The 19106-nt window shown below is 32.8% G+C and overlaps 2 protein-coding genes across 15 annotated transcripts in view; one reads left to right on the forward strand and one right to left on the reverse strand.

Annotated features, from left to right (window-relative positions):
- The window catches only part of TFG (trafficking from ER to golgi regulator), a 36596-nt gene extending 26401 nt beyond the window's left edge, over positions 1-10195 (forward strand). For 3 of the 4 annotated variants that reach the window (XM_031959598.1, XM_031959597.1, XM_031959599.1), the window contains exons 6-8: positions 1602-1742; positions 5120-5212; positions 9334-10195. In XM_031959598.1, coding sequence (XP_031815458.1) covers positions 1602-1742; positions 5120-5212; positions 9334-9707 — 608 coding nt within the window. In that variant the 3' untranslated portion in view covers positions 9708-10195. The remainder of the gene's footprint in view (positions 1-1601; positions 1743-5119; positions 5213-9333) is intronic. The other variant, XM_031959600.1, reaches the window with a different exon arrangement.
- Positions 10196-11894: 1699 nt separating this feature from the next.
- The window catches only part of ABI3BP (ABI family member 3 binding protein), a 265382-nt gene continuing 258170 nt past the window's right edge, over positions 11895-19106 (reverse strand). For all 11 annotated transcript variants that reach the window (XM_031959587.1, XM_031959589.1, XM_031959590.1 and 8 more), the window contains 5 exons: positions 16837-16916; positions 15923-15952; positions 15092-15253; positions 13352-13474; positions 11895-12043 (listed from right to left, as the gene is read on the reverse strand). In XM_031959587.1, the coding sequence (XP_031815447.1) occupies positions 11928-12043; positions 13352-13474; positions 15092-15253; positions 15923-15952; positions 16837-16916 (511 nt within the window). In that variant the 3' untranslated portion in view covers positions 11895-11927. The remainder of the gene's footprint in view (positions 12044-13351; positions 13475-15091; positions 15254-15922; positions 15953-16836; positions 16917-19106) is intronic.

The raw sequence follows: 19106 nt of genomic DNA on the forward strand, positions 1-19106 counted from the left end.
ATTTGATTTAGTAGAGTTAAATTCCACCTTCTGATATCTCTCCTAACAAGTTACTTTCATTACATCACAGTTCAAGATTTTTTGGAAGGTGAAACAACTGACATAACCCTATTTAGTGATTTTTGTGACATTTGATGAGCTTCCTAAAGTATTTGTGGGTGAGAATACAACAATCCAAGTTGAAGAATTCTTAGAGGACAGTGAGGTCCTCCAGCTGCTTCTGTTTGTGGAGTAGTATTATGCTGTAGTTAATAGCTTCCTAGACACTCAAAAGTTGTTGGACCTGGTTATCTACACAGGAAAGGCCAAATAAATAAAGAATATCTGTTTGATTATGACCCTGCTTTAGAATGTATACCTGGGACAGACAGTACAAATGACAAAGAGTTAAATCCAGAGTTAAAAGGAGGACATTAGGTAGTATTGTCTTTAGGAAATTTCAGATTTCTTCTAATGATTCAGTTTCCCATGAAAATGAAAATAACTTTTTAGTAACATTTTATAGTCTTCCTATGTGACTGTTAAACATATAATACAATTGTTTCCAAAGACTTAAAAATGAATTTTGCATAAAGGCACATGGCTGTAGCATGTAACCAGGGATGGAGTTTGAAGGAGAACAGGAGTAAAATATGTTAGCAGGAAAAAGTAGGATAAGATGAGTAAGTTGGTTGGTTCTGTTGAGGGTGAGGGATGACAAATGAATAGTGTTCCTCTGGTACCTTTTTAATGTCTAGAGAAATTGAAGAAAGTCTCCAGCAAGTTATGGTGAATTTCAAGGAAGATGTACACAGCTTGGGCTAGTATGGATGACTGCTTTTCTGTATTGTTGAAAGGAACGGTCAGACATACATTTATTTAAGTAAGGCAACCTAGTGGCATATTTAGAACAAGATTTTGGGGGATGTGAGGAAGGGAAAAAAGAGAGATAGATTGTTATCTATGTTTAGTGCCCAATTTTGGAACATTCAAGTAGAGATGGCTCCTTTAGATATCTGTGGAGATATGCTCCTGCTTTCTCAGTAGCTTCTTGGAATCAGAGTTCCACTTGATATTTTCAGTCTAAATTTCCTTTGGACTGTAAAAGATGAATATTGGAATAGTACTGATAATAACATTAGATAGCAGCTGCTGATTCTTACAGGGAGATTGTAGGAATGTACAATCAACTTCTTGCTCACTGGCATTGGAGACTTCATTTGCAGTCTGGAACTTGTTGAAAAATAGCAAGTAAAGAAAAAATAGAGTTGAAGGGAGGGAATACTTGGTTCTTAGACAAACCTGTGATATTATTAGTGTGAATATTTCATCCACTGATTCAAAATATAAACCGTTCTAATCCTGTGCAGTTTTTGTCTGCTACCTTCTTCTATAATTCTTCCATTGAGGAGCCATTCGGTATACTGAAACCAGTTTTGTGACATTTTAAATATTCTAATATGACACTTAAAAATTTACTTGTGGTTTAAGCTTGAAATATAGTTGCTTTAATTCTCCCCCTCCCCCCCTTTCTGTATGTAACTTGCTTTTAAGAAAATATTAAGCTTCTACTTTATAAGTTTTATGCTAGGTTGTTGATTATGCTTTTCATCATTCTTCAGGACCACCCAGTGCTCCTGCAGAAGAACGTTCTGGAACACCAGATAGCATTGCTTCCTCCTCATCTGCAGCTCATCCACCAGGTGTCCAGCCACAACAGCCTCCATATACAGGAGCTCAAACACAGGCAGGTCAGATTGAAGGTAAAAAATAAGAATTAAATTGTGAAATTAAGTATAGTTTTATTTTTTTATTTTTTAAAATAACTTTTTAGTTTACCAAATACATGCAAAGATGGTTTTTAGCATTCACATTTGCAAAACCTTGTATTCCAACTTTTTCTTCCTCCCTCCGTTCAAAATCCTCCCATAGACAAGTGAGCAATCCAGTGTAGATTAAACATGTGCATTTCTTATAAACATATTTCTATATTCTTTATGTTGCACAAGAAAAATCAGATCAAAAGTGAAAGAAAAAAAAATGAGAAAAAAGCAAACACACACCACAAAAATAAGTTGGAAATACTATGCTTTGATCCATATTAAGTCTATGTAGTTCTCTCTAGATGTGGATGGCTCTTTCCATCACAAGTCTATTGAAATTTTAAGCACAGTTTTAAAATGGAAAATTATGAGAATCATATTTGTAATATGTTCAGAGCACCACTAGCTAACATACATAAATAGATTTAAAAGCTTTATTTTATACTTGTTTATGTGTTAGTTTTTTGTTTTATTTTAAGGTTCCATAGGAAAACACCAGGTGGTGCTCTAGTTATATATTTTAAGGCCCAGGTGGTAGTATATATTTCATTTTCATTGTGTAAAGAGGGGTAAGTTTGTAGGAAACAATCTCTTTGATTTTCTTTTTTTATGGCATTGGATCATTGTGTAACTTTTGAAATACTCATGTATTTTCCTGGACCATTTTATTTTCCGTTGACTACTAGCTTGAAATCTGGGTAAACTTTTGAGAATCGACACTTGGTGATTGGTAAGGGAGTGATTTATTAGCATGTCTTAGATTTTAGGACTTTCTTCTTTTCCTTCTCTCACCCAGTTCTAACTGCCAGAACAGTAGCATTAAAATTACTAGAGTAGCATAAATTAGTAGAGGCAAATAACTATTCAAAGAATCAGAAATGTAATCAGAATAAAAATGTGGTATGTGAAAATCACATTTAAAGCACTTTAGATCTATAAAAGCCTCATAAATAACACTTAACAAAATTCCTGTTGCAAAAATTTTGCAATCTGTTAAAACAGTTGGAAGGATGGTTTTTAAAATGCCCTTTTTTTTTAAAACCTGAAATCAGTATGCAAAATTATACTAACCTTAATAATAGTGCAATTATTCCATCGCAAGGATTTGAGATTTTTATTTGATAAAGAATTTAAGTCTTTAGCATACATGGCAGGTAGGAACTTTGGCTTTATACCTTTATTAATTGAAAGTGACTTTGTTAAAGTATTAGTGCCATGGAACGATTTCTATGTGTTTTGGAACAGTAGATTTTCTTTTCTTTTTTTGAGAAATGAGGTCTTTTAACTGTAAAAGATTTTGTTATTTTCAGTAGTATAGTCATCCATACCTTCTTTGAAGGATTTAAGATGAAAAATCCTCTCCATACCCAGAGAAGGAAATGATCAAGTCTGAATACAGATGGAAGCATTCTCTATTACTCTATCTCTCTTTATTTTTAGTTTAATTTTTCTTGAGAGTTTTTATTTTCATTAGGGTGGGAGATCGTATGTTTTTATGTTTTTTTGCTGAGACTGTTGGGGTTAAGTGACTTGCCCAGGGTCACATAGCTAGGAAGTGTTAAGTATCTGAGACTAGATTTGAACTCGGGTCCTCCTGACTTCAGGGCTGGTATTCTATCTACCTTTTTACCTAGCTGCCCCAATCTTATGAAATATTTTACATAACTTCACATGTGGTTTCTTAATTGTGGGTGGAGATAAGAGAGAGAACCTAAAACTCAAAAATCTTAAAAACAAATGTAAAAAATTTGTTCTGAATGTATCAGGGGAAAAAAATACTAAATAAATTAAAAAATACTTTGGAAAAAACCTAAATCTTCCTGAATCCAAAAAAAGGAAAATGAGGTCTTTATTGGAGATCCTTGTTTTTTGTTTGCTTGTTTGTTTTTATTATAGCTTTTTATTTACAAGATATATGCATGGGTACTTTTTCAGCATTGACACTCACAAAACCTTTTGTTCCAATTTTTCCCCTCCTTCCTCTCACCCCCTCCCCCAAATGGCAGGATTGATCAATACATGTTAAATATGTTAAAGTATAAGTTAAATACAATATATGTGTACATGTTCATACAGTTATTTTGCTGTACAAAAAGAATTGGACTTTGAAGTAGTGTACAATTAACCTGTGAAAGAAATAAAAATGTAGTTGGACAAAAATAGAGGGACTTGGAATTCTGTATAGTGGTTCATAGTCAGGAGATCCTTGTTTTAACACCCCACCCTACCCCTCAGTTTTTTATTTTTCTTCTAATTTTGGTTGCATTCATTTTGTTTGTGCAAAAAAAATTTTTTTTTTTTTTATAAATACTAATAGCTTTTTATTTTTAGGGAACATAGATTTGTTACCAAAATTGATAGGTTTGTCTCCTTCAGAAAATACCTTTATTGATATTATACAATTTCTTACAATAAAAGATGCTTTTTAAAAAAAAAAAACAAACCCTTAAAATACTTTAAAAAAAAATTATTTCAAACTAAAGTACCAAGTTTACTAAGTTGTTAGACACAGATGTTTTGAAAAGACTTTAGCCAAGACATATACCAAATACCTGAATCAAAATTATAAAGAAAATAGGGTTGTTTACATATTATTCTAGTTAATTAAATGTTTTAGTTTTATTGTTGCCTTTTTGTTTTTTCACTGTTGATTTCCCCTTCTAACATTGATCCCTTCCTTATAACAACAAAAAAATTGAGCAAAGCCAACTGATAGGACTATGATAGCATACGCTGCTTCTTTCATCAGTAATCCCTATCTTTCTGGAATGTCACAGGTGAAATCATAGTTTGACTGAAACATAGAATGTATCAAGGGAGGGAATAAGGCTGCAAAGGTAGAGTAGGGCTTGCTTATGAAGAGCTTTAAAAGCTGAAACAAGATGTTTGTATTCTGCAGTAGAGGCAATAGGGAACAATTAGAGTTTGAGTAATGATGTGGTCAGAGCTTTGTTTTGAAGTAAAACAATTTAATATGTGTGTGCAGGATGGATTGGAGTGAGGATAGAGATAAAGCAAGGAGACAGTTAAAGTGTAGTAATTCAGGGAACAGGTGAAGAGGGCTCAAATTACTTGGGAAGAATATTTGATTTGGATTGAATTCAAATTCAGGTTCTGCCTTTTTATTAGCTTTAAGATTTTAGGCAATATACTCAAACAACTCTCTAAGACTCAGTTTCTTCTTTTGTAAAATGGGGTATAACACTACCCTTTACAGTGTTTTCAGATTCAAAGGAGATGAAAGCATTGAAAATATTAACTATTAATATTTTTAATATATTTGTTGGACTTTAAAATTCTATTCTTTTAATGTATAGGTCAGATGTATCAACAGTACCAACAACAGGCCAGCTATGGTACTCAGCAGCCACAGGCTCAACCTCCACAACAATATGGTATGCAGTATTCAGGTAAGTAGCTGACAGAAGGGATTGAAGTATTATGGTTTCAATGTTATCTGATGTTAACTACTTGAATTTTACATTTGATTTTATATATATATATATATATATATATATATATATATATATATAAATAACACTACTTGGTACTTAATTATTCTGGCCAAGAACTTTTAATATATTTTTTCAAATTTCTAATGTTTTAAATAATTGTAATTTGAACCATTTGGATTTAAGAACAACAAGAACTTGTCACAAAATAAATCAGTTAAGGGAAGTCCCCTATCCCCTACTCTATTCTTTGATTTATAAAACTTAATCTTAGATGACCTGATATTTATATTCTGAAAAATCCATTTCAGCTTGTCAGTGTCAGATATTTCCATAAGTTCATCTAAATTAAATCTCTTGGTTTGTCACAATTAAGCCAATGTTCTTGATTTTTCCAATAGTCCAGTATTTTAAAAATTGATCTTAGTAAATGACCTAAGGGTCAGATTGTATAATTATTAGATTTTTAACAAATTTCTTGAAATAATGGATACTTGAACAGAAGTTATATGTATAAAGTGGATTGAAAGGGTTCATTTAACAAGTATTTTTAATCACATTAATGATCCTAAAAGTGGATATTATTTTTATTTAATAAATGATTAATGGAAAGCTGAAGTTAAGTTTTATACAGATACTAGCTTTATGTCTGATTTAATTTGGAACATTGGCTTGGTAGAAAGGGCATTGGATATGAAATGAAAATTTCTGAATTCAGATACAGGTTCTGCCCCTTACTGGCTCTATGATTTAAGATTTCTAGGCCTCAGTTTTCTCATCTATAAAATGGTAATATGGAATTAGTTGACTTCAAGTGTCCCATTTAGCTCTAAATCTATAGTGACTATGGGAGACATGTACTGGCTTTAATTTTTTATTTTTATGAATAATGAAGCAGTTGAATACAAGATAATTTACTAAATATATGTTAAATTCTGTTAAGAAGAAGGATGCTAACAGTTTTGTTGTGAAATTTAGTAGTCTCAAACATTTGATGAAACTGGATTTTAACTTTTTGGGTTGTATACAAATTTTCATTATAGTAATATTGGCTGTAATTCAATAACTGCATAAGCTGCCATTCCTTTCTCTGTGGCATAGAATAAAATTTAAAAAAAAATGTTAAGAACTTGTATTGTAATTTTTTAAAGCCAAACTCTTTAAAGAGTTTTATTCTTTCAAAATAATGTGAACTTTAATTAAATAATTCATATAATGTTTAGAGGTAGACGAAACCTTAAAGATCATCTCTTTGAACTCTCAATTTTATGGATATTGAGTTGAAGGTGGGTTATCTTGGGTAAGGATATCTAGGGTAAGGTTACCCAAGATAACCCAGTTGCTTAACACCAGTCAGTTGAGGCTATATAGCTTATGTCTGGCACTTTCCTAAGCATGGCCTTTTTCTTTTACACCATACTGCTACAAAGCTACAAAAGTTCCATTTCTTAAAAACTTCAATAAGAACTTTTTTGAAAAAGAGAAAACTTATCTAGATAACGGGTACATGGCTGCAGTGTTATTTCTCTCTCTCTCTCTCTTTTTTTTTTTTAAATTTAATAGCCTTTTATTTACAGGTTATATGTATGGGTAACTTTACAGCATTAATAATTGCCAAACCTCTTGTTCCAATTTTTCACCTCTTACCCCCCCACCCCCTCCCCCAGATGGCAGGATGACCAGTAGATGTTAAATATATTAAAATATAAATTAGATACACAATAAGTATACATGACCAAACTGTTATTTTGCTGTACAAAAAGAATCAGACTCTGAAATATTGTACAATTAGCCTGTGAAGGAAATCAAAAATGCAGGTGGGCATAAATATAGGGATTGGGGATTCAATGTAATGGTTTTTAGTCATCTCCCAGAGTTCTTTTTCTGGGCGTAACTGGTTCAGTTCATTACTGCTCCATTGGAAATGATTTGGTTGATCTCATTGCTGAAGATGGCCAGGTCCATCAGAACTGGTCATCATATAGTATTGTTGTTGAAGTATATAAAGATCTCCTGGTCCTGGTCATTTCACTCAGCATCAGTTCGTGTAAGTCTCTCCAGGCCTTTCTGAAATCATCCTGTTGGTCATTTCTTACAGAACAGTAATATTCCATAATATTCATATACCACAATTTATTCAGCCATTCTCCAACTGATGGGCATCCACCCAGTTTCCAGTTTCTAGCCACTACAAAGAGGGCTGCCACAAACATTCGTGCACATACAGGTCTCTTTCCTTTCTTTATGATCTCTTTGGGATATAAGCCCTGTAGTAACTGCAGTGTTATTTCTCTACAGAAATTGAGTTGAAGTGGAATTGTCAATCAAGTGTTTATTAATTTTTTTAGCTTCTTTGCCTTTTAGGCAAATAGTTAATGATAGATTGTCTAAATAGATGCTTTAGGCCTCATTTTTAAAAAATCTCAAATCTCAAATTTTTGAATTAAGTAGCACGATCTAGAAAATCGAATTTACTCCATTCTCTGCTGCTCAAAACTTTTTATTGAAAGTGGATAGTTTTGTCTAATCTTTTCCCTTCCTTAGGTGTTTTATGTTATTTGCCCAGTCCTGAATTTTAAAAAATAGATTACAAAGGTCAAACCATTTTTTAAAGTAATAATTGGAAAAAACTCTTAAAATCAAGATTTTTTTTTTTGGTATTGATTAGTATTTAGTTAGAGGCTCGCTAAACTTTTTTTTCCTCCCTGGATAAAATACTTGAAATTTTAAATTTATTATATACTAAGGAAAAATGTGCTATAAGAAAAGCTTCTTTAGGGGCCTACAATCAAAATCCGGTATTCTGAGACCTTTAATCTTTAAATTTTTTTTTTTTTAATCAAAGAAAGACTTGTCTCTACTTTCCCAATTTTCTTTGGTTTCTGTTATTTACACAAATCAGAAAGTATTAGTAGCCAACTTGGAAAACAAAAATTGTGGAAATATGAAATTGGTACATTTTGACATCATTTTTGACACGTTGGTGGATGGTGTCCTCTTGGCTGTTGGCCATTTTCAGGTTTTTCCTAGTTTTATCAAAAGTATCATGAGTAAATTTTGAACCTAACTTCAAGGTGAGTTCAGGATATACTCAAATGAATTCTTCGATCCTTATTTTATATTCAGGGCTGTGTGTATTTTAATAATTTTCTTATGTATCTGGTGTTTAATGCTGACAGGATTCCAGTCAATGGAGAGGTTTCATTGCAAGTAGCTGCAGGTGTGTTTCATAGTAGAGATAAAAGCTTTCAGTTGAAGCAGACTTTTCTTTTAAAAAAACAAAAATCACATTCTATGGGAAAATGTTCATAGCAAATTATGAATACCTATGTTGATGGGGGTGATATAGTATTTTCATGTATTTAAGTGCACGTATGCTAAATATTATAACTTTTAAAAAGGTACAAATATCAGATGTAAAATATAAAGGGAAATACTGTTTCAGGAATTATGAAAATAATAATGTTTTGCAAGAGTGAAATGTGAGTTTTTATAACTTACAGGAAAGAGTAAGCAAGACCTCATTGCCATTATAGAATGCACCCAATAGCATTGTAATGCTTTTCTTAATTTTGCAATATATTATTTTTAAAAAACACTCTGCAGGTGCACCCCTAAGAAGAATGTACTAGAAAACGTGATTTTTATATGAGATCGCTTTTATGTAGTTCTCCCTACTTAACTCTATTATGACATTTCAATTAATCTTTTCTTTCTCTCTAAAATGCTATAATGGTTGAACTAAAAAAAATTGAACACTGTGGCTTCAGCTTACAAAATAAAATTGTGGTTAAAATGAGTTTTCTGTTTCTGCAAGTGCATCTGCTGTGTAGCATTAGATAATAATTTGATTTTTGAAATAATACATGTAATTTGCTGCTGTGCCTGTTTTTTTTTTTTTTTTTTTACAAATGCCTGTGATTTATTTGTCTTAAAATTTGTTGGATCTATGGACACAGTCCTTCTGACTAGAAAGGCATTTTGACTCTTACGGTAAAAGTTACTAATCAGATTTTGTGAAACCATTTTACTTATATACATGTACACACAAATATATTGTTTTTTTACTTTTCTACCAGGCTACAGTCAGCAGGCTGGACCCCAACCTCCTCAACAGTTCCAAGGATATGCTCAACAACCGACTTCCCAGCCCCCAGCTCCTGGTTTTTCTGGACAGCCTCAACAACTGCCTGCTCAACCTCCTCAGCAGTACCAGGCGAGCAATTATCCTGCACAGAATTACACTACTCAAGCTTCTCAACCTACTAGTTATACCCCTGCCTCTCAACCTGGAATGGCTCAAAGTCAGCCAGGTGCCTATCAACCAAGACCGGGCTATACTCCACCTCCTGGAAGTACTATGACCCCTCCTCCAAGTGGGCCCAACCCTTATGCACGTAACCGTCCTCCCTTTACTCAGGGTTATACCCAGCCTGGACCTGGTTATCGATAGGGAAACATCAGCTGCTTATTGATTATGTTACAGGTAAATGCAGCTGTTAGCTACTTTCCATCCCAACAGACTCAATCTACTTTTAATTTGTATTAAATTTCAGAAACTCCAAAAAAAAAAAAAAAATAATGGGCAGAGCATTCTTTATGGTATCATTGTTGCTGTTAATTGAAAGTATAATTTGCTGGAATAAAAGATCAAAATAAATCTTCATTTCCCCCTGCTTTAAATTGTATCAGCTTCCTAGTTTTTTGTTTTGTTTTTTAAATTTTGAAACACTACTCTAAATGTGTATAAAGTGATTGAATTCTAGCTTGCCTTGTCCAGAGGATATTAAAATGCTAGGTTGGTTAAGATTTAGCCATATTCTCTGGCTTGTTTTTACTATTAACATGATGTACTAAATTAGATCCCTTTGAAATAAAAACTAGGTATTATGTAAAAATGGTAACATTGACATGGAGTGGCTAATAAAATGATTGAATTCATTACTTGTCTTGTTCTTAATCTAGACAGTGGTATAGTACTTGTTTAGGGAGAAGTCAGAAGCATTAGCTTTCTTTTATGTGTTTTTTACATGTATTTTGTCTCAAAGCTCTTGAAAAGGCATAAAATTTTCTCTAGCACAGGGACTCTAAATTATTTTTTAAATACTTTGAGACCTGTATTTTTCCTGTGTAGATTCTATGCATTTTATTTTATTTATTTAAAAGCATTTCTGAGAAGGGATCTTGTAGGTTCATCAGAAAATTATTCCAAAGTATTCCACGATCATAAAAAAAATTTGAGAATTTTTGCTTGAGCTATTGAAGGGATCTGATTGTTCGGAGCCAGGAGAAAACCAGTACATTGAAAACTCATATTTAAAATAGACCTCAAAGACAAACTAACCTGAGATAAAACTAGCTGTCAATCAATTTAAAAATGTGATGAAAATGTGCTTTAGGATTTGAGGCATGCAATTCCATATTAACTTAAAACTTTAATTAAGGATTCTTTTTCATTCGTATAAGGGATGTGAACATGTATAGGAGAAAATTAAGTGATGTAAATAGTCAGAAACAAAAAAAAACACGTCTCTTAAAAAAACTACATCTCTTTATTGCAGAGTTCATTAATGTTTGAAAAATTAAAAAAAAAATGTATGTAGCATTGGAGGGGGAAAATTGAGGCATTTTTGTAATAAGGGTAACAATAAAGAAGACATTAAACACAGTGAATTACCCCATTTCCCCCAGGAACAGTCTTTATTTAATCAGATTGTCTTTATAGTTTTGAGTTAAGAAAAAAAACAAAACAGAATTATAACAAATATCCCCCTTTGCATTCATTCATAGATGTCTTTTATACAAAATATATATAGCAAATATCCTGTACATTATTATAGACCTTGTTCATTTACTCTTTTATGCTCAAACATCAGAACCAGTGCTTTACAACTTGGCTAGGGACATGACCATGTTAATAGATTAAATGAAGACACACAGTTATTTCAAGGGACAGTGGAAATCCTAAGTTTGAAAAAAAAAAAGTACATCCATACTAGAGCATAGGTTGACGGGAGAAGAATAAATCTGAAGTAAACAGGACTTGCACAAGTGATGCAGAACTGCTAAAATGAAACTTGCCTATTCCACTCAAGTCTTGACAAATATATCTCCACTAAATAGTTGATTGTGTGTTTAGACGAGGTTTCAGAGCTCTTCCAGAAAAGCTCATTCAACTGTTTCTAATCTGAGGTTTATGTAAATAATGGGAAAATTGTATTTTCAGCTCTGTTGAAGAAGAGTTTGATCCAATAAGTTAAGGTTAATTATAAAGGGAGGAAGAATAGAGGTTTCTAAAATTACCTAAACAGGTAATAAAAGTGAATATTTAAAATTAATGCATTATACTTTTAAGTTTACCATAAAAGTGCCTCAAAACATTTATTACAACACTGTGATAAATAACATACAAACTGTCATCTCTTAAAATAACATGAGCAGGGAGCCAGCTTCCCAAATTCCTGTTACTGCCTGTATCTTTATTTAAATGACTTTGTAGAACCTGATAAATATAGTAAGCAGCCTATTAATAAACAGTTAATATTGCCATTAATTCCATTTTTAATTTCTATACATAGTAAACAAAAGGTTTAAGTGGGACAAATACTATAAAATTTCCAACTCTTTTTCCTTGATGGAAAAGAAGGCATCTTTCATCACTACTGTAGCACATTTACCATTTTCCAGGTATCGTAGTTCCACATTCATACCATTGGACATAGTTGATCTGTGTGTAACCACCTATTTCTCCAAATTGGACTGGTTCTTGGCGAACTGCTCTAAAGTAGCCTAATAAATGAAATAGATATAATTTAGCACACTTTAATTTCACTATACATTTTCTTTTTCTATAATGGAATATTTCGTAGTACTGAATCAAATATAACACTTAAATTAGTTGGCAGTATTTTACTTGTAAATGCCCTCATGATATATTTTAAAATTTTAGCCATGTAATATGAAGGATTGATTAGCCCGTGTAAAGATATTTACTATTCCCACACGTTTGAACATGCATTTGTTAACATGCTCCTGTTGTAAATTTCATATTGTTAAATGTTCTACAAAAAATATTTTGCTTTATGCAAGGTATTTTCCTAAAAAATCATGCCCCTCCAAATTATTTACATAGCATTTGACATTTAAAATGAATTAAAAATACTTTTTCAGTAAATCTCTTCCCTTTGGTTTCTCTTTCTCTACTCCCTCTGAATCTTCTCTCAATCCCATTCTCACCCCAACCCTCCCACATACTCACACTCTACTATGGATACCTAAGCAGTGTATTATATAAGTGCTAACAAAAGTTCATGAATCAATCCAGTATGGTTTATTGGGCAAGCATACTTCAATTTACACACAGGTTTTGTTTCTGAAAGATCATGTATGTTTTAAGAATTTTAAAGTATATTAGGTATTATTTAAAGAAATACTGTGGAGAATCTTCTAATAATATGAATACTCACTCTAATGTGTCTGATTCAGATTTTCTTAAAGTGGGATAACTTTTTTGTGGGTAATTTCATTTGGCTTTGGTTGAGCCAAGATTTCAGTTGCTAAATTGTGGAAGCATGGTGGAGGGTGTATGACTGAAAGACTAAATGGAAGGAAAGTAGAACCACCAATTTCAAAAATTTTTTTTCTTTTACAGTTTTCTGTACTTAATAAATATTTTGTTCAATTGAATTTTGCCAAGGAACTTCATTTATCCCTATGCACATAGGAAATAATTTCATAAGCTTCACCTATCTTTATCTTATTTTATAGAGTTTGAACTGGAAAGAATAATAGGGGAATGTAGTTAGTGTAGCCTATATATTTTACAGATAAGGAATGTGTCATATTGATTCATAGTGATTTAAGTGACTGGGCCCAAGATTAAACAGAAAGTTAATGACAGAGCCAGACATAGAACTTCTGTTTTCCTAGTTTAGTGCTTTCAAACAATTTTATCTCCATCCTCTGTATGTACCTTGTATATTAAAACTATGCATGTGCTGTGCATTTCTTTCTGTTTTTAATTAATTTTAAAATTTACTATAACAAAACTTGTGGGCAGTTAGACCATTTTAGGAGAATTGAGTTTCAGTGAAATACCTTCTTTGATTGGCAGCTGATCAGAGTTGAGTTGTTGTCCAGTTCGGCCATCTAAAAAGGAATCCACAAACTGACAGTGATCTTCCCCATGTCCTCTCTGATCTCCTATGTTGTAAAATTTTCCTGGATATACAAAAATTGAAATGGCATTGAAAACTGTTTAAGCCAATAATGGTTTATTTGACATAACGTGTGGGTATGAATCTACTGAACCATTAAAATTCTCTATCTCTTTTTCTCTTCCTCTCTTTCCTTTCTTCCCTCTCTTCCTCTCTGCCTGTCTGTCTCTCTCTCATGTACACTCATACGCATAGCTTGAAGAAAGCCAATAATTTTGATGAAGAGAAAGATCTTTCATGGCACAGGGTTGTTGAATAGGGCTTTAAATAACTCAGTCACATAATGCTTTCATAACACTTTATGCACAACAGCTAGAGTAAGTAAAATGAACTTGTTAGGAAATTGAGTCACAGGTGACTTGTCCAGGGTCTCACTATTCCTAGTGATATCCAGGGTCATTATTCAAACTTGGGTATCTTGAATCCAAAACCAGTGCTCTGACAAGCAGTGTTTCTTATTCCAGTTCCTTCATCCCCCTACTCCCCCCCAGTTTTCCTTCTGAGTTTTGCCGAGTTATTTTTTTGTGCCTTTGATACTGTTTTGGAAATTTAGATCCAACTACAATGAAAGTTTTATTATCTGACCAGTTGAAGGAATAGAGGGTGCTATTTAGTTAGAAAGTTTAGGCAATTTGAAATAATTTTGTAGTGGGTTTTATGGGGGCGATTATTTAATTTTCATAAGTTTAGAGAACACAGAAATCACCAATAATCCCAACAAAAATTAAGAACACTTAACTAGTACAGGAGAAATAGCTTAAATGACTAAGAAAGGTCCAGTAGGAAGAATGGATTAAGTGAGAATTAATTAGCTACAAGCTTTGACTTTTAATTCATTTATTCCCATTTCCTTCCAATTTATTTAACTCATTTATTAATTCCTATTTATTATTAGTAACCTTAGTTACTTAGTTGATACAACTAGTTGTATCATACATACATCATAAATATAACTTAGTTGAATGTTAATACCATTCAAAAAAAATTTTTAAGCCAGTTAATACTGTGATATTAATGTTATCAGTCATTAAAAACAATATAAACAGCCTCTTTCAAAATGTGTTTGGTAACTGTAGTTACAGTTCAATAACCTCCATTTTCTAAATTAAAGATTTGTATTAAGAGATTCTTAGCCTTTTATAGTAGAGTAAGTGGCAATAGTATTTTATTTCATATATGCTTATATATTAGATTTTTCAAGATAAAGTTATAGGCAGAACAGGGATGTTCTATGTTAGTGGTCATTTCAAATGTTAATTGCTTGACTACATTAATGTTTAATTTTTTTTTAACTGAATTTTTTTCAGATGGCTATGGCAAAAATTATAATATAAAGCACTATTTATTAGGCATGGGACTAAGTTTGTGCCTTTCAAATAATTTTCTTGTGTATAGTTCCAAAAGGTAGAATCAAGATCTTGATCTGTGTTAAAAAAAAAAAAAATGCTTCAGTGACATTTCAAGTAAAGGTACTATATTTTTATTTGCAAATCCCAGTTACCTGCATTCCATAGCAGAAAAGCCCAAGGTAAGTCATTTAATACCAAAGCATTGTAGTAAGAGGGAAATGTCTGAAAACTAAAGAACAAAACTCAAAAGAGGTGTATTGAATTATCCTTACCTGTGAGTGAATCACTCAGATAAATCTTGTATCTCAAAGAATTGCATAGCTGCACACCTACAAACTTCTTATACCAAGTTCTCTTGACATACTGTTTGCCTTTGCATTCTGAATAAGAGTCTGACTTAAAAGGTATTTCAGTCCAGATGGCATCTCTTCCTGCTGCATAAGAGAAATACAAAAGCCAACTTTATTTTCTTGTCCACTGTTTTGTATCCTGGGAGTAGGATGCAAGATAATTTTAAGAGTTGCCTAAAACCTACAAAACATTTACAAGTTTTAGTATCAGATTGTTGGCACCTACCTGACTTTTTCCAGTAAACCAGAAGTATTGAAAAGATTTTTTAAAAATGCCTGAATTATATTCAATAATAAAATATCTTTGAAAGAATGTTCAGCATTAAAATAATGTTCAACATCATATATTATAGTATTTAATATTCAAATGCTGGATATAGAGGATAACATTTTGGTGCTAATTTGGATTGCCTTATATAGTAATTAGTAATATTTCAATTATTTTAAACATGGCTTTCAACTAAATCTTAGGAAATTGTATTTTGGTGATTAAGAGATTGGAATGAGAAAACATGAGCTGGTTCAGGCATACTGATGCAGACTCATTTCAAAATATCCAGGTTGCTCCTGGAGCTTCAAAGAATTGAAGTTTGTTATCCATTTTAGGTAAACATTTAAACTGCCAGGAATTCTCAAGAGCTCTTAATGGGAGATGTGAAGACATGTGATTATTAAAGTTACGGTCCATGCCTTGTCTGAAAGAAAGTTTAAATAAAAGATCCAATTTATGCTTATTCAGTGCAACATCCTTACCTGAAATTGGCTCACTCACTCTTGGATCCGCTGGGGAAAAATTGTAAACCAGGAGTCAGTCAGTAAGATAAATATTGCCCAACATTATACTCTAATATCACAGTAAGGAAATTGAATTTCCCAGTTGCTACAGAGTATTATTTATGAAATGTCATGCCCCAACTAAACATTGAATTAGATTCGTTTTTGAAAAGTTTCCTTAAATATTGAAATTTATTTCTACCATCTCATAGCTATTTCCCTGTGGCATTCAGTACTATCTGTCATGGGCGCTTAATATCTGCCAAATTTCTAAGATTATACCCTAGGTTCAGTTTCTAGCTCATCTAAAAGACTATCAGTTACCAGCATGTTAACAAGGTTGTTGGTGGGACAATTAGAATATTTGAATGATTAATTTGTTATTTATAAATATTAGTTGAATGCCTTCTGTTTATAATTCTGTATTATCAAGCTATAGTATCAAGATCTATACGATCAGGGCAAAATAGTCATTTTTAAGTTAACAGATTAGCTGTCAGAAATGTGACCAACTAATAAAATCTTCTGGGTGTCAATAATGGTCAGATCCGAGGAGGCTTTTATATAATGCATATAGATATTATTCTGGGTTTGGTAGTATACACTGAATTGGGCAGGCTATATGAGTACAGATACTTCTTTAATGTTACTTAGTCTGACATAAAATAATTTTTCTAAGTGGACGAGAGAGAAATAAATGTACAAAAGCTTACCTGGGTTCATCTTTATGCATATGCCTTTCCTCATTGATAGTTTTAGAACTTTGGCCAAAAAGCCTAATTCCTGAGCACCACCAGGGAGCTTACCTTGAATTCCCTTTGATGGTCTTGGCATTAGACAAAGCACTGAGAACTTCATTGGACTAAATTACTAGGAGTCATTGATATGGTTACCTGATTCAGTACTGAATGACACAGTTGTGCTAGGTGGGCCTTCACCAAGAGGGTTTCTGGGTGTCACCTGGAATTCATAACTGGGTAAAGAGAAGGAAAAAAGAAAACTTATATTCCCTCCTAGAGTGCCGAGTGTTCACTTACCATCCTGTTGTCATTTTAAAATCAACGCCTTGTTAAATATTATTGAAACCAGAATCACAGAATCTTAATACAAGAAGGAATCTTAGAAACCATGTACTCTGGAATGCTTATTTTACTGATGAGGAAACTGAGGCACTGAAAAATGAAGTGGCTTGCCTAAGGGCATGCCAGAAATATTTGACAAAGCCAGGACTTGAAACTAAAGTCCAGCACTTTTTTCATTACAATGCTGATTTTCTAAAAGTTCTTTGAAAACAAGAAACTTGTTATATATTAGAAACAATGCTACGATCTGTTATTTCATTTTACTCTCCAAAACACAGTTCTTTGCTTAACACATAGTATGTAATACGTGGGATTGACTGACCAACTGTGGACAAAAAATAAGGCCTGTGGGTTTTGTTTTTATTTTTCATTTTAATCTATTTTATTTGTGATTTCATTTGTGAAGAGAACTCAGTATGGAAACTCCTGTCACCAATGCACACATCTATATATTGGTATCTATTGGTAGTTTGGGTACAGTGGTTTGTGTAAATGCAGGTGATGGAGTGTCAAATTTGGGGAATATCTTTTAGTCCAGTTTAGCTAGAATACAGGGTACAGGAAGGGAACTGAGATGAAGTATGCTGTTGTCAGATTTTGGAAGGCTTTAAATATCAGCTGGGGAATTTGCATTTTAAACAAGAGGCAATAAATAGGGAATCAATGGAAGCTTGAGCAAAACCAAAATGAAACAATAAACATAGCACACTTGAAAGTTGTGGGGTTTTTTCCCTCTGAGGCAATTGGGGTTAAGTGACATGCCCAGGGTGACACAGCTAGAAAGTGTTAAGTGTCTGAGGCCAGATTTAAACTCAGGTCCTCCTGACTTCAGGGCTGGTGCTTTATCCTACTGCATCACCTACACTTGAAAGCTTTAAAACACCATACACGTGTTAGGGTGTTACTCTTCCACAACCAAGTGAAACAACTGAGTTTAGTATAGATTTAAGTAGAATAATTAAATCTTAAGGGATCAAATGGTAGATTTCCTTTCCATCTTCACCTGAACTGAACCCCAGTTAAGGTCCTCCCTGGTCCATCCCTCTTCTGCTTTCTTTTTCCAATCCTGCCTCCAACATCAGCTCATAGGCTATGCCCCAGAGTAAGAGATCCATTGTTTTTCCTTGATTTCTCATAATTACTCCTTCAACTGAATTGTTTTTTTCAAGTTGATTTGATGGGACCTTGTGTGCCATTTGTTTCAAGAAGCAAAAATATTAGTTAAACCTCTGCTCGAATGTAACATTGCTGATGAGATCTCCTGTCCATTGCTTGGCTTTTAAAGCAATTATTACTTTTACAATTTAAATTTAACCATCAACAACACAAGCATTTCAGTATATGAGGAAGAAGAAAAATGGATTGTATATGTATTCATATATAACAATGGATTATTATATAAATTTTTGTGCATAAAGATATTCATTACTTCCATCACTTAATTAAGAACACAAAGAAACGTAATATTTCCCTTAGAACCTATTTAAGTAATAATTGGCACGCAGGAATTTTTTAAGTATTAAAGATTTGTTGAGCACAATTGATAGCCCCAAACATAGCCACTGATCCATTATTGCCATAGTGAACTGAACATGGGAAAAAATAATCAAAATTATATGAACTTTGGTTTAAGTGGCAACAAATAGTTTCAGTTGGTAGATTCTGAGCTGTGGTTGAGAGCTTGGGCCCTGTAAATCAGCTAGGTCTTACTGCTGGAATCATCTCTGTGTTTCCTCCATTTCACTATTATACTTGGCCCGTTCTCAATTTTGCTGATGCACTTTTAAATGTTCACAAACTGATTAGATGTCTCTCATTAACTTTTGCAGAATGCTTGGCTAATTGATTAAAGAAATTGGCCTGAATTCTATATCTATTTGGCAGTGCACCCAGAAGTGCCCAGGCAATTGTAGGAGGTTAAAGGGAGGACATGTATTTCTTCTTGATTAGATTATAAATCTAGACAAGGCAGAAAGTACTTATGGTAGCAAATCACAGGATCATAGATTTAGAGAGCTTTAGAGATCAAAATCCAATCTTGTCATTGTACATATAAAAAGACTAAGGCTTAGAGAGATTGA

This window comes from Sarcophilus harrisii, chromosome 3 (assembly GCF_902635505.1).
Source record: "Sarcophilus harrisii chromosome 3, mSarHar1.11, whole genome shotgun sequence".
Lineage (NCBI taxonomy): Eukaryota > Metazoa > Chordata > Mammalia > Dasyuromorphia > Dasyuridae > Sarcophilus > Sarcophilus harrisii.